This window comes from Hemitrygon akajei, chromosome 11, assembly GCF_048418815.1.
Source record: "Hemitrygon akajei chromosome 11, sHemAka1.3, whole genome shotgun sequence".
Lineage (NCBI taxonomy): Eukaryota > Metazoa > Chordata > Chondrichthyes > Myliobatiformes > Dasyatidae > Hemitrygon > Hemitrygon akajei.
The window spans coordinates 27099564-27115485 of NC_133134.1; the positions used below are offsets into that span (position 1 = coordinate 27099564).

At 35.8% G+C, this 15922-nt stretch overlaps 1 protein-coding gene across 3 annotated transcripts in view; it reads right to left on the reverse strand.

Annotated features, from left to right (window-relative positions):
* LOC140735436 (meiosis regulator and mRNA stability factor 1) overlaps nt 1-15922 on the reverse strand; it is an 80718-nt gene that overhangs the window by 6663 nt on the left and 58133 nt on the right. For 2 of the 3 annotated variants that reach the window (XM_073060513.1, XM_073060512.1), the window contains exons 17-23: nt 13120-13434; nt 6632-6852; nt 6204-6346; nt 4899-5032; nt 3437-3639; nt 2553-2780; nt 2238-2468 (exon numbers count right to left, since the gene is read on the reverse strand). In XM_073060513.1, coding sequence (XP_072916614.1) covers nt 2238-2468; nt 2553-2780; nt 3437-3639; nt 4899-5032; nt 6204-6346; nt 6632-6852; nt 13120-13434 — 1475 coding nt within the window. The remainder of the gene's footprint in view (nt 1-2237; nt 2469-2552; nt 2781-3436; nt 3640-4898; nt 5033-6203; nt 6347-6631; nt 6853-13119; nt 13435-15922) is intronic. The other variant, XM_073060514.1, reaches the window with a different exon arrangement.

Consider the following 15922-nt stretch of genomic DNA (forward strand, 5'->3'; position numbering starts at 1 on the left):
GCAAACTATCCAGAAAATAAAGACAATAACCAAAAAAAATTAATGCAACATGGAAGATGAACTTTTTATGCCCTTGAAACAGAATCCAGCCTTGTCTAAGTTTTCCTTTTCAAAAATCAGAGAATGTTCTACCCCACTATTAGGAAATCCTTAAGGTTTGGTGCTGGCTTACCAGGCATCATTTGCTGTGCTGCCTTGCAACTTGCAGGGCGACAGCTCTGTACTCCTTTAAATTTACCAGGTACATGGGGAAGTTATGATACTGTGCAACCTCTTAAAGATTAGAAGTGTTGGGAGTACAAATATGGATAACATCCAATAGCTGGGAAAAGCTGATAATCCAGCAGAGATCTTGAGTGTGCAGATCAGAGTTTTAGTATAAAATTACAACAGGGTAGCTCAAGCCATATGAAACTAAATGGCATTATTTGAATGTTTGAACTGAGAAGCAATGGGATCTTTTAACAATCTCCAATGCTAAAATAGTGTACAGTGAACAACAGACCGTTTCAAACAACTAGGTGGATTTCTTGAGGATAGCTTGAAATAGATTTCATGCAAGGTGATGATTGTGCATTGTATCATTATGGTACTACATCAGTAAAACAAAAAGATTTTCTAAGACAGGAACTTCACTCTTTAAGAGAGGAAGGAAAAACAGGAAATAAGCCCAGCAGCCTGACTTCAGTAGCTGGCAAAATATTATGAGATCAGTATTAAGGATGAAGTTAATGGAGGATTATGATGAAGTTTCTGTAAGGGGAAAACCTGCCTAATAGATCTATTAGAATTCTTTGAAGCGGTGGCATGCCAGTGTAGTGGTTAGCACAATGCTTTACAATACCAGCAACCCAGATTCAATCCGCACTGCTATCTGCAGGGAATCTGTACATTCTCCCCATGTCAGTGAGAGTTTCCTCCAGGTGCCCCAGTTTCTTCCCACAGTCCAAAGATATACTGGTTGGTAGGTGCATTGGTTATTGTAAATTGTCCCGTGATTGGGCTAGGGCTAAATCAATGGTTGCAGGGCAGTGTGGCTTGAAGGGCCTACTCCACATTGTATCTCAATCAAGTAAATAATCAGGTAGGATAGACAAAGGAGAGTCAGCGGATGTTATTTACTTGGATTTTCAGAAGGCCTTTGGTATTACTTGGACAGAAGACTGGCTGATTGGTAAAAGGCAAAGAGTCTTTTTTCTTTGGTTGCTGGTAACTAGTGGTCTACAGGGGTTGGTGTTGGGTCCACTATTTTGACATTGTATATTAATGATGTGAATGCTGGAATTTATGGTTTTGTAGCCAAGTTTGTGGGTGATGCAAAGATAGGTGAAGGAACATGTTAAAGAAGCAGAATTTGTAGAAGGATTTTGCCCGTTCCCCTAATCTGTTAAGTGTAGCTTAAGTGTATGCACTTGCACTTCGGTTAAAGGTGCAGACTTTTAAAAAAAAAAAAATGGGAAATGAATTCAGAAATCAGAGATGCAAAGGGACTTGGAGTAATCATCTGGGATTCCCTAAAATTTAACTTGTAAGTTGAGTCAGTGGCAAGGAAAGCAAATGCAATGTTAGCATTAATTTCAATATACTAGAATATCAAAGCAAGGATGTAATACAGAGGCTTTACAAGGCTTTGTCAGACCACATTTGGAGTATTGTGAGATTGGGGCTCCATATCCAAGAAAGGATGTACTGGTATTGGAGAGGGTCCAGTGGAAGTTTGAGAATGATTCTGGGAATGAAAATGTTATTGTATGAGGAGCATTTGATGGCTCTGGGCCTGCACTCGCTGGATTTTAAAATAAGGAGTGTTAAAACCTGGATAGATAGAGCAGAATTGGTAAAGATGTTTCTAATACTAGAGGAGTCTTAGAACCACTGGGCACAGCCTCAGAAAAGAACCACTCTCTGTGTAAAGATATTCTTCCTCTTCTGTTCTACAGGGACATTCTGCTATTCTGAGGCAGCTGCAGAGACCATGTTATTGAGTATATTTAAAGTGGTATTAACAGGTTCTTGATTAGTAAGGGAGTCAAAAATTCCAGCGAGAATGCACGAGAATGGGGTTGAGAGGCATAATAAATATGCCATGGAGGAGACTTGATAGGCCAAATCATGTTCCTATATCTTATGGTCCTTTCACAAGGGCATTTACATTTCAATTTTGGTATGAGACTGCACAACTACTAAACTGACATTCGTACATAAGAAATAAAGCTGGACATTTTCAGAATTCATACCTCAACCAAGTATGGCAAGCTCTTCAATAGTTCTGCCAAAGACACAAAACCATATTCAGATGGGACAAGAGGACTTCCATAAGTGGAACCAAAACGTTTTCTAAGATCCTCAACTCTCATTTGTGAAATGCCTTCCAGAGACATCAGCAGCACTAGAAGTTGAGCAGTAAGTGTGCGAAGAGACTTCCTGTTTATTAGTTGGAGCTGCTTACCTGCTGGCGTGTCAATAACCTTTTAAGAGAAAGCATACAATTTTAATTTTACCCCAAAAAAAAACAATGGAGAATTTGTAACAAAAGTAACCATACGAGATACCTTTACAACATGGCAGAACTTCTGCATAAGTTCTCCAACAGTGCTGACATCATAGTCTTGAAGGCGCAGAGAATATCCAAAAGTATTGTTGTACTCGGAAAGGAAATCCGATAGTATCATACAACTGTCTTTTTGAGACCGCAGCAACTTAACAAGCTGTGCCGTCAGTGCTTTTATCTGCTCACTTTCCGTTAAAACAAGAATCTTTTCCTCGCCACACTCGAGAACCTGTGGACAATATTGTCATATGCATCAAAACCTCTAACATTTAAAAATGTACAAATAGTGTACATCCAGATGGTTAACGTTAAGTACACAAATTCAGAAAATAATCAAATGGAACAAAATTAATACTTTGTACATACAGAAGATAAGAATAATATCTTGTTGCAAGGTTACTAAATCCCTGGAGTTGAAATGGACAAGTAGTAAAAGGTAACTGCAGTTTGATTCATTGAAAACATGACTAGTATTAACTCGGCTAACTAACCTATTGAAAACATCCTGCAACGTATGGATTTTGCTACTAGGTCTAATAAATACACACTGCCTCTTGTGCATGCTATTGAAAAAATAAAAAATATAACAAGTACATTTCCTGATAGAGGGCCAAGTTCCTGAAAATTTAAATGAGTCAGCGGGAGCCAAATTAAAGCACTCATGTTTTAAATGCTCAACTCTACAACTGAGGATCAAACCCATTTGTTTGGTTTGTTCACTATACTAAAAAGTCTCATCTCAAAACTTCACACATTTCAAGAATACTGTTCAGTATCAGGTAATAATACCAACTTTGTAATACCAAAGTTTTGCATTATCAGACACCACTCAATTTTATACAGTTAGTGAAACTTGTAAGGACACAAGAAATAAATAACACATACCTGCAACACTTCAGGTATAGATTCAAACAGTTCCATGAGCTTATTAAAGCCATAGTATGAAAGTTTGCACTGGCGCCCAAAATGGTGATGGTATGTAGGTATAAATTTACTAAAGGGCATGCGGTAGTGAGACTGATGTCGCAGTAGATCCACTACTTCTTTTGCAAATTGCTTTGTTCTCTCTATTTCCTCTGGAGTACGCTCTAAATAGAAATGTTCCACATTGAACGAGGTTTTAGGCCTCCATAGTTATGAAAATATTTGACACCAAAACAAACCCCATTAAATCAAATGATGGGATATAAGCAATTTGGAAGAATCCAAAATAATCAAACTTTTACATAAACAAATGCGAGTGTGCGTGATCAGACAGGGTTTTATAACCTCACTATATACCACCACCTACTGGCCTTAGCATGCAGCTGCTGGTAACTTTACACAGTCCCCCCCCCCCCCGCCCCCCCACACCCCACTAAAAATATCCATGTCTCATTGACGTTAAACATCCTGCAATAGCAGGATGGTATGGCACAGGATTAATGACTGAAGAACTGAAAATTCAAATCCAACACTGGGATATTATAAAATAGAACTCAATGGATCAGTAATTTGAGAACATTAGAAGACCCTTAAGGCGTTGGGTGGTCTTAATGCTCACAAGTGCTTTTCAGGAAAATGAGACAACAATCACAGCAATAACTTGGCTTTCTACTTTAAAATAGGAAGACTGATAAATCCAAATTTATTAAAGTCACACGAGGACAGGATGTGCATGTACAAGGTTTGTGAATGGATCTAGCTCTACCCTCTCCATAACCTTAAAACTTTTATATAACTAAAAATCTATGCTGGGGGTAGCAAGGAGGTGAGGTGGAATAAAAGATTTGTGTGGGATGGGGAATTGCTTTAACTTCACACTAAAATAAAATTTACTTAATAGCTCAAAAGTAGTTCTCCAACTTCCTTTCATTGTATCTACAAAACACTGATTTTTTAGAAGCCATGGTACAAATTAGAGCAAAATGATAGCTATATGAAGGGCTAGTTGCTAATATTCCACCATTTTTGGTCAAGGGCTTAAGGATGATGGTATCCTTGCAAAAGAACATGTTCAGTTCTAGAATATACACATGTGGCACCATCTATTAGCATTCGGAGATCCTGTTATTACTAATCAAAAATTTACATTTCATGGAAATTCCATATCCAATGTTCATAAGTTTTAAACCTACTTTTAAAGCTTGCCCATCCTTTAAGAAATGTATCTCAGGAGAAAATCAAAATGCCCCAGGGACTTAACACTTCATATTTGTAAATGTTTCATTTTACATTAGTAACAAAGCTGCTGCTGTTGATGATTTTTAAAAAAGGGAAATTTACTTTCTAAAGTAAAAATGTTGCAACGTTGTGCCAAATATTACAATTCTAGCAACAAGATCAAATTTAAAAAACAAACAAAAACCTCTCTTTGGGATAGAAATCACAGTATCTTCATCTTGTTTTGAAATACAGATTGTAGTGTCCGGTATTTCTGAAAGCAGATCAGCCAGTTCACACACACCATACTCTGTGACATCCCAATCCTTTGAAAAGCACCTAAGTAAATAAAACAGACACTGATTTTGGTACTTGGATGAAAATATTGCTAAGTTACAGAACAAACTCCCAAGACTTTTTATGGTATTCATCTGTCATTTTGTCAAGAGTCCTTTATTTTCCTTTCATTCTACTACTTGATCAATGTTACGATGGGATATGCCAAAGGACGGCTGGTTTCTTCCTTAAATTAACAGGGAAAAAAAAAGCAAGGCGAGAATTAATTGCCCATGATGACTGGGTGAATTGCAAGATGTAGACCTATTGGCACTGAAGGGCATTATGAGCCTTGGAAGGGAGCCTGTAGATAGAATTCCAGTACACCTGCTGCTATCGTCCTTTTCGGTTGAAAATGTGGTTTTTAGTGCTGCTATGGAACTAGTCTATGCTAGGTAGCTGTAGTGTAGTTGGTAAATAACATACATGTAGCTATGCCATGATGGCAGTCGAGGTAATGAGAAAGTATACAGAGTGGGACTGGCTGCAAATCTACTGAGCTGTCCTGGCCCAAATGTTATCTAGTTTTGTGTACTATTGGAACTCATCCAATTAAGCAGAGTATTCTATCACACTCCTGGCCTGCGTCTTACAGACTGAAGAGCATTAGGGTGTCAGAAGGCTTCTTCTGACCAACTTTTGGATCAAGAATGTGCATCTAGTTTGGTCGAGTTTCTCATCAATGGTGAACCCCAGGATTTCAACAGCAGGGGATTTGGTGATGACAATGTGAGTTTATATCAGAAGTAGGTGAATAGGTCATATCGCTGGAAATGCAAATCATCTTTAAGTCCATGCCTACATAAAAGGAGTTGCTTCAGGCATTAAGAGTTTGTATTGGAACCAAGATTAACACAGCATCCCGGAGTGGGAACCTGAGCTTTTAAAACTTCATTACAATCAATAATTTATTTTGCAAAGTTTAAACTTGGATAGTTTCAATCCTACTGAAAATATGCAAAGACCCACCAAATCTAGCTGCCCTGACTTGGACTTAGAGGGGAGTGAATATCATTGGGAAGAAACAATTCAACATTGTGCTTTGTATTATCTGCTCAGGTTAGTGGAGACAAGGGCTGCTACAAGTCAAAGTAGAAAAATTCCAACCCTCAGTTAAATCAAAATAATTGTACTTAGAATTCCAAAATTCATTTTGGTTCATTATGATACTTACCAGTGGTATGCTTGTCCAAATTCTTTTATGAACACCTGTTTGCTGGCCTGAGATTTAAGGAGTTTAAGTATGTCTTTTGTAAAGCGCTTTACTTGTGCTCGATGAGTTAATGTAAGCAGGTGTTTGGTGCCCAAACCAAGGATCTAAAGTAAACAGCAAGAAGAATTGGTCAGTTAAATTGTATTGCATGATGTGGGAGAATCTACAGCAGGAGCTTCTGCATTAAATAGAATCTTTAAGTAGCGATCATCAGGAAATACATTGCAAAATTTACCATGACAATTACCATTAGGTTTAGCTTCCTGGTTTTTATTTACATTTTTAATATAAAATAAATCGTCCACTGCTTGCTTTTATCCTGAATGTTCAGTTAAAAATATGTACTGCATGTAATAAGTATAAATAATTCATTTTTGCATAAAACCTACCTGTAAAACATGAGGCACAGCTTCTAATAACTCCATTAGTTTGGAGTAGCCATAGTCTGAAACTCTGCACTGTTTTCCAAAATGATGATGATAAGTTGGTATAAATTTGTGTTGAGATATTACACAATGAGCCTGGTTCTTCATTAGATCAATTATTTCTCTACTGAACTGAATAAGCTGAGGATTCCCCACTGGACTCCTGCACCGTAGCGGACAAGGATCTTCAGAGGGAAAAAAAAAGGGTGAAAATATTGATTCTGTAGGTTAGTGAGCACAAAATGGCATTGAATCACACCACATTTCATAGTTGAAGTTAAAAAAAAATCTAAGTTTACTAGCACAACTTTTATTATTAAACTAATACACCCTATCCTCGTTATATGCATCTTCAGACAATGCAGATTCAGTTATAGCAAGGAACCTATTTCTACCAACGTCTCCTTATATGCGTCCAAAACTCAGTTATGCGAGGAGCATCGCTTTCCTGCCAATACAAGTCATGTGCACACGCCTCAGTCTCACTGTTGGGATAAGAAGCACCGCTTTCCCACCAATACAAGTCAGGTGCATGCACCTCAGTCTCACTCCTGCCAGTCTCACAATGGTTTTGGCAAGGAGAAGATGTGTGATCTTGCGCTCTTACACTTTTGAGTTTTTACCTACGGTGCAGTGATTTTGTGCTTGAAATAGTTAACTATGCCTCCTTAGCGTTCAATGTCAATTCCTGGGCCATCAGCCAAGCAGCAGAGAACCGCTTGAACAACTATATATAAAACAAGTTGGAAATTATAAACAGGGCAGCGTTAGGTGAAGGTAACACAGTTTTGGGACACTACTGCCAGGAACAGAATCTTGCTTTTAAAGTTCTTTTGTTGCTTGACAATGTGCCAGCCCATCCTAAACATTTGGACAGTATCCATCATAACATAACACTGCGTTTCCTGTCGCCTAACACAACATTGCTGATTCAACCACTCGACCAAGGTGTGATCTACATTCAAAGCATTTTCTTTTTTAAAAAGTGAACTATCTCTCAGATACTGCAGGCAGCAGACGATTTTGAAAATCCTGGGAGTTTACCAACAGTGAGGAAATGGTGGAAGTCAGAACACTTGCACAAATGGTGATGAACATGGACCCAAGTTTAGAACGGAGTCAGCATTTCAGTCATTCCCTGCAGTCAACCCTTCTTCCCTACAAGCAAATTTATGCTGAAAAATAAAATGCTGCCAAGCAAACAACCCTCACCACTTTCTTCAAACCGGTGTCATCTCCTGCTGCTGGCAGTTCTGAGAGTCTTCCTTCACCCCTTACTGTGCTTGATGATCCTGACGACCCACAACCATCCACCTCTTTTTTTTTTTTTTAAACTTTTTTTTATTGAGTTTTCAAATAATTACAGAAATAAAAGAAAATATATGAAAATATATATATACCCTTTCCCCCTCCCCCCAACATCCCTATAGAAAGAAAAAAGAGTGCCTGGATATTGGAAGATCCCCACATGCTCCACGGAGTTCGTAATAACTTTAGTATATATATTTCTTTCCCCAAATAACCAATTATTTCATCTTCGGAGCACCTATATATTTAATCCTGTCTTTTGTAAATAAGGGCACCAAATTTTCAAAAATGTTTCATATTTATCTCTTAAATTATAAGTAATTTTTTCAAATGGAATACAGCTATAAATTTCCTTCTTCCAACAATCTATACTTAAATATGTATCCGATTTCCAAGTAACTGCAATAGCCTTTTTGGCTACTGCCAGTGCAATTTTTATAAATTCTTTCTGATATTTATTCAATTTGGGTTTCGGTTTTATCCCTTCAATATCGCCTAGTAAAAATAATATTGGATTATGTGGAAGTTGTGTTCCAATAATTTGTTCCAATAAAACTCTTAAATTTGTCCAAAAAGGTTGAATTTTAGAACAAGACCAAGTAGAATGTAAAAAAGTACCTATTATCTTGGTTACATCGGAAACACTGATCGGATAAATTTGGGTTTAATTTATTTATTTTTTGTGGTGTAATATATAATTGATGTAAAAAATTATATTGCACTAATCTTAACCGGACATTTATTGTATTTGTCATACTATCAAGACATAGTCTTGACCAATTTCTTCAATTTTAATATTCAAGTCACTTTCCCATTTTTGTCTTGACTTATGGACTCCTTGTTTAATTGCCTGTTTTTGAATCAAGTTATACATACAAGAAATAAATTTTTTAATCTTTCCTTTTTGAATTAAAGTTTCTATTTCATTAGATTTCAGCAATAACATTGTTTGACCTAATTTTTCTCTTAAATAAGCCCTTAGTTGGAAGTAACAAAAAAGTGTTGTTTGATACTTTATTTTTTAATTGATCAAATGACATTAATATACCTCCTTCAAAACAATCTCCTATATATCTAATCCCTTTTTGAAACCAATTATATAAAAGTTGATTATCCATTGTAAAAGGAATAACTCTATTTTGAATTAAAGATCTCTTTGCTAATAAAGATTTCTTTGTCTCATCATCAACATTTATCTTATTCCATAAGTCAATCAAATGTTTTAATATAGGAGATTCTTTCTTTTTCCATATCCATTTAGATTCCCATTTATATATAAAATCTTCTGGTGTATTTTCTCCTATTTTATCTAGTTCTATTCTAATCCGTGCCGGTCTACCTTCCTCAAAAAAAAAAAATGCAATAAATCTAAGTTGATTTGCTTTATAATAATTCTTAAAATTTGGAAGTTGTAACCCTCCTAGATCAAATTTCCATGTCAATTTTTCCAACGATATTCTTGACATCTTACCTTTCCAGAGAAACTTCCTCACATATTTGTTTAACTCTTGAAAAAACTTCTGGGGTAGCTGTATTGGTAGTGATTGAAATAAGTATTGTAGTCTAGGGAATATATTCATTTTTATGGTATTTACTCTACCTACTAATGTTATTGATAATACCATCCATTTATCAAGATCTTCTTGAATTTTTTTCAATAATGATAAGTAATTTAATTTATATAAGTTCTTTATATCATTATCAACTCTTATACCTAAATATTTTATACCATTTGCCGGCCATCTAAATTGAGTTATTAATCGACATTGACTATAATCTCCTTTAGTAAGGAGGTAAAATTTCACTTTTATCCCAATTTATTTTGTAATCTGATATTTTCCCATATTCTTCTAATCTATAGGATAATTTACGCAACGAGTGCAATGGGTTTGTTAAATAAAGCAGAAAATCATCAGCAAATAAGTTAATCTTGTATTCTTCCTGATTAACTCTGAAACCCTTAATATCTGGGTCCATTCTAATTAATTCAGCTAATGGTTCTATCGCCAACACGAATAAAGCAGGTGATAATGGACAACCTTGCCTAGTTGACCTTGTTAACTGAAATGGTGTTGAAATTTGACCATTTGTCACTACTTTAGCTTTGGGATTAGTATTTAAGGTTTTAATCCATTTTATAAAAGATACTCCTAGTCCATATTTTTCCAATACCTTAAATAAAAAATCCCACTCCAATCTATCAAATGCTTTATCTGCATCTAAAGCAACTGCCACACTCACTTCCTCCCTCTTTTGCGCCAAATGAATTATACTAAATAAACGAGTTACATTATCTGCCGATTGTCTATTTTAAAAAAATCCTGTTTGATCCATATGTACTAATTTTGGTAAGTATTTAGATAATCTGTTAGATAAGATTTTTGCCATTATTTTATAATCAGTGTTTAATAAAGAAATAGGTCTATATGATGCTGGCTTTAAAAGATCTCTATCCTTTTTTGGCAATACTATTAAAATAGCTGTCGAAAATGATTCTGGAAGTTTATGCGTTCTTTCCGCTTGATGTATTAACTCCATAAAAGGAGGAATTAATAAAATCTTTAAACTTTTTATAAAATTCAGGCGGAAAACCATCTTATCCTGGAGATTTATTACTTTGAAGTGATCCTAGGGCTTCTTCGACCTCTTTCAATGTAAAAGGCATATCTAATCCCTTCTGTTCTTCCGTATTTAATTTTGGAAGAGTTATTTGTGATAAAAACCTTTCTATCTTGACATTATCATTTTGTGATTCTGATTTATACAACTCAGAATAAAAATTCTTAAAAGTTTCATTAATTTCTAAAGGTTTATAAGTAATTTTATTTACTCTTGTTCGAATTGCATTTATTGTTTTAGAAATCTGGTCTGTTTTTAACTGCCATGCAAGGACCTTATGTGATCTTTCACCTAGTTCATAATATCTCTGTTTAGTTCTCATAATTGCTTTTTCTGTTCGATATGTCTGGAGTGTATTATATTGTAACTTCTTATTAATAAGTTGTCTTCGTTTTTCTTGTCTGTCATATTTCTTTGAGATTCTTTTTCTAATTTTGTAATCTCTTTTTCCAATTGATCTATTTCTATCATATATTCCTTCTTAATTTTAGAAGTATAACTTATTATCTAACCTCTCAAATATGCCTTCATTGCTTCCCACAATATAAATTTATCATCAACTGAATGTGAATTTGTATCTAAAAAGAACTGAATCTGCTTTTTCATAAAATCACAAAAATCTTGATGTTTTAGTAATATTGAATTAAATCTCCATCTATAAATTGATTCCTCTTTATCTATCATTATCATAGGAGAATGATCTGACAATATTCGCTTTATATTCCATATTTTTCACTCTATCTTGAATATTCATTGATAATAGGAAAAAATCTATCCTTGAATATGTTTTATGTCTATTTGAATAAAATGAATAATCTCTTTCTTTTGGATTAATTCTTCTCCATATATCAATCAAATTTAAGTCTTTCATCAATGATAGAGTTAATTTTACTACTTTTGATTTTGTGACAACCTTTGTTGATCTATCTAAAACTGGATCTAGCCAAAATTAAAATCTCCACCTATTAATATTTTGTCATGTGCGTTAGCCAAATTCAAAAAGACCTCTTGTATAAATTTTACATCATTTTCATTTGGTGCATAAATATTCATAAGAGTCCATAGTTCTGAAAAAATTTGACAATGTATAATTACATATCTCCCCGCCGAATCAATTAATACGTTTTGTATTTTAATTGGTAAATTTTTATTAACCAAAATTGCAACTCCTCTCACCTTTGAATTAAATGAAGTGGCAATAACATTTCCAACCCAGTCTCTTTTTAATTTCTGATGTTCTATGTCTGTTAAATGTTTCTTGTAAAAAAAAAGCTAGATCTGTTTTCATTTTTTTAATTTATGTTAAAATTCTTTTTCTTTTTACCGGTCCATTAAGCCCATTAACATTAAAACTTAAAAAATTCAGTAAATTAGTCATTATTCTTAATTATGTTACTCCAATCTATAATAATACCTAATCTTTCAACTTTCGTGGTATCTTGGGAAATCTTTTTAAAATTCTCCATGTTGCTATGTGTGTCCCCACCGATCATCCAGGCAGAAAGATAGAAGAAAAATAGAGTATAAAGAAAAAAACAAAATACCCCCCTACTAATGTTGTGAAAAAAAAACACATTACCCCCCCTCTGTTGTACGGGTCATGGCGATCACCATGATTACACACGTGAATCCCGCAGTAACCGATCCAAAGCTCCCCAGCCCCCCCACAACATAAAAAAGTATATATATATATATAAAAAATTCTCAATTAGTATTTCTGAAATTTTGCTTTTCTCCCCTGTATCATCCTTAAATGTCCATCACTTCCATTCACTGTCTCTATCTTCATCTTTAATCCATTACGCTTGGAAGTCTATAGGTAATTAGCAAATAAATGGAAGTTTTTGTGCGAACTCCTCCGCTTCTTGATAATCGGTAAAAAATCTTTTTCCCTCCTCCAAAAAAATTATCAGTGTTGCTGGGTGACGCATTATAAATTTATAACCCTTTCCCCATAAGGCTTTTTTCGCTGGGTTAAATTCCTTCTTTCTCTTCAAAAGGTTATAACTTATATCAGGATAAAAAAGAACTGCCTTCCCTGCTATCATCAATGGCCCGTTTCTCTTTTTGGCACATTGGGCAGCCGCCTTCAGGATCTTTTCTTTATCTTAGTATCTTAAGCATTTTATCAAAATTGATCGTGGATTTTGATTAGCTTGAGGTCTTGACCTTAAGGCTCTATGAGCCCTTTCAATCTCAATTAGAGTTTCTCCTTCCATTTCCAATTTTTCAGGGATCCATTTTTGAAAAAAATTTATTGGATCTTCTCCTTCTATATCTTCTTTGAGTCCAACAATTTTAATATTGTTTCGTCTACTAAAATTTTCAAGCTTATCAATTTTTTCCATAAACTGTTTTCTTTCTTATGTCCAGGCAGTAATATCATCTTCCATTTTTTCCTGTCTTTGTCATTTTATCAAACATAATCTCCATATTTGTCATTTTTCTTTTGATTATTTTTAATGCGCCTAATTTACACATTATTTGCATCAAAGTCTTTTCTATATTTCCAGAAAAACTTTTACCTCCATCTTCATCTGATTTTTCCAGAGAATCTGACTCTCCCTCAGATTCACTTTCACGTTCGGTTTCAGTCGTAACTGGGATTTGTAGTTCTGGTTGCTCTTGTTTGCGCATGCTCCTTCCTTCACGTTTGCGCAGTTCTCGCTGGTCTTTTTCTTTAGAAATGGTCGATGTTGCTGCAGTTTCCTGTTCTGTATCGCCGGAGGTGAAATGTACCTGAGCCCGCGGTTCTTTGGCAGAAGTGGGCCTTGATTCTGTTCCAACTTGCATTGTCTTCACGGTAGTAGTTTTCTTCATCTTCTGTTTGTGAGGCATAACTTGAAACAATCCGGAGTAGTTTATAAGTAACTTTTAGAAAGTATTGACTAACTTTTCTTCACTTAAACATTAATTTATTGATTTTTTACGGGAGAGCTGGGTTCCAGCGTCTCGATCCTACGTCATCACGTGATGTCCCCCCATCCACCTCATCTTTGTAAAGCTGCCCGACACCACAACCAGCACTCATCTCCCAGAGCGAACACACCTGCCACCGTTGGTGAGTACTGTACACCCTAGTATGTTAACTTTCTATGATTTATTACACTGATTATTACCTTAAATTGATGAAATATAATACGAATATTGCCTTGTGGTACTGCTTTTGTGTCATATTGGTATGAAAATGTGAATAAATTAGATAAACCATATTTAGGAAGCCCTCTGGAACGCATCCCTATTTTCTCCATTTAAATAATTATTCACATTATGCGCTTCCATACTATGCATCGACTGTGAGGAACATATCCCCCACATACAACGAGGATAGGGTGTAGCAGCACTTTAAATTTACATTTGCCTGAATAACAAAAACATTTCCATGCAATTTTCTTGATACACTCCCACCATCCCATTCACAATGTGTCTTCAACAGAACATCCCAGCATTTCATAATGCTTTAAAAAAAATAAGTAGAATGGCAGAGACTCATGTGGACCATTGGTTTGAATAGTTCAGTTCAATGCTTTAAAACCCTAGTCAATTATACATCAATAGTTAGAGAAATTCTTATAAAACAACTTGTAGAAAGGTACAATCGTAATTCCAGTTTCCCAAGCCAGTTTTGGTAGGTACAGAAATTTAGAATGGTGATATAATACAATGGAGGATAATAATAATAATAATGGACTAATTAAAGACTAGAACTAGAGGACATTGCCTCAAGATTCAGGGAAGAAGATTCAGGACAGAGATTAGGAGAAACTTCCCCCCCCACCCCACCCCAGAGTGGTGAATCTGTGGAATTCTCTGCCCAGGGAAGCAGTTGAGGCTTCTTCACTAAATATATTTAAGATAGTTAGATATAGATTTTTACATAGTAGGGGAATTAAGGGTTATGGGGAAAAGGCAGGTAGATGGGTCTGAGTTTATGGACAGATCAGCCATGATGTTATTGAATGGCGGGGCAGGCTCGATGGGCTGGATGGTCTACTCCTGCTCCTATTTCTTATGATCTAATGCATGTGTTTGCCCATCTACCCTCTGCAGTATTGTACACAACATTCTTATTTTGACTAGAAATTGGATTGCATAGCATTATCCCATTGAACATGAACTTTTCCCAAAGGAAAACACGAAGGGCCAGTTGTGCTTGACCTTGATCATGACCTGTAATCCATTCCCATGGCCATATGCACCTTCACAGCAGCACCGCTTCAAGGTCCTGAAGGCAGTACATCATGGTCCTTCACTCTGAGAATATACCGCAGGACTACTGAGCTTGACAGTTCTGCTAGAAGGCCTTTTCCACTATCTCTAAAAGTTTCTGATGACTGGTGACATTTTGCACAACCCACTTGAATAATTAAAAATAAATCTAAAATTTAGAAAAGTGCAAAGGTCAGATATTTCTAATCTTTAAATTCAGTTTGCATTTTTCTAATTTTACATTTATTTTTATTTAAGAAAAAATCTTGGCTTCATGTACAGTTGACCTTCACTAATCCCACTACCTGTAATCTGGTTTCTTTAATAATCTGGCACTGATATCAAATTATCCGCACAACTGTAATTTCACTTTCCCAGGCCACTGTACCTATCTGCTGCGCATTGTTTTGGTTGTGCTAGATCTGTTCATGTGTTGGCGTGCCCTTGTAAGCACAGATGGGCAATTCCCGCTCGTTTTTCTGCATTTATTAATATCAATTGCCTGAGGCACGGCTGCCCGGCTGGGTCGGTCTGCCTTCTCGCCTGCCTGCTGGCAGTTGTGCTCTGTCCTCCACTGTTGCCCGGCCGGCACTTACTGGAGTATAAAAGTTGCATTGTTTGCTGTGTAACCAAAACTATGTAGTCAGCTTTGAGCTTGCTATTTGCTATGCATGTATCCAATTTAGTAAGAGAATGAAATCTTATGTAGAAGATAATGGTGTGTTAATGAGAGGTAGCTAAGAGATGTAGATTAGAACATGATTAAGTCAATGGGTAGAAACAATAGTGGCGGATGTACTTGTGATACGCAACTGTAGACCAATTGGATATGCTAATACAACTAAACCAGGAGATTGCTATAAAAAAATGCTATGTACAAGGATTGGTGGGCAATCAGCGACTAGCTCAATGACGGTCTCAGCTTTGATTTGCAAATTAAAGTTTAACCCTTCTTGAAGAATATTCTGCGTCTCCTGGTCGTTTGTGGGGCACGAGAAACCACGACACACTCCGTTCTCTTCTGCCTACGACCTCAGATCAGATGTGGCAACCCGCTGAATTTAAGTATATTACTAAGCAGAGGAAAAGAAACTAATGAGGATTTCCTCTGTAACTGCA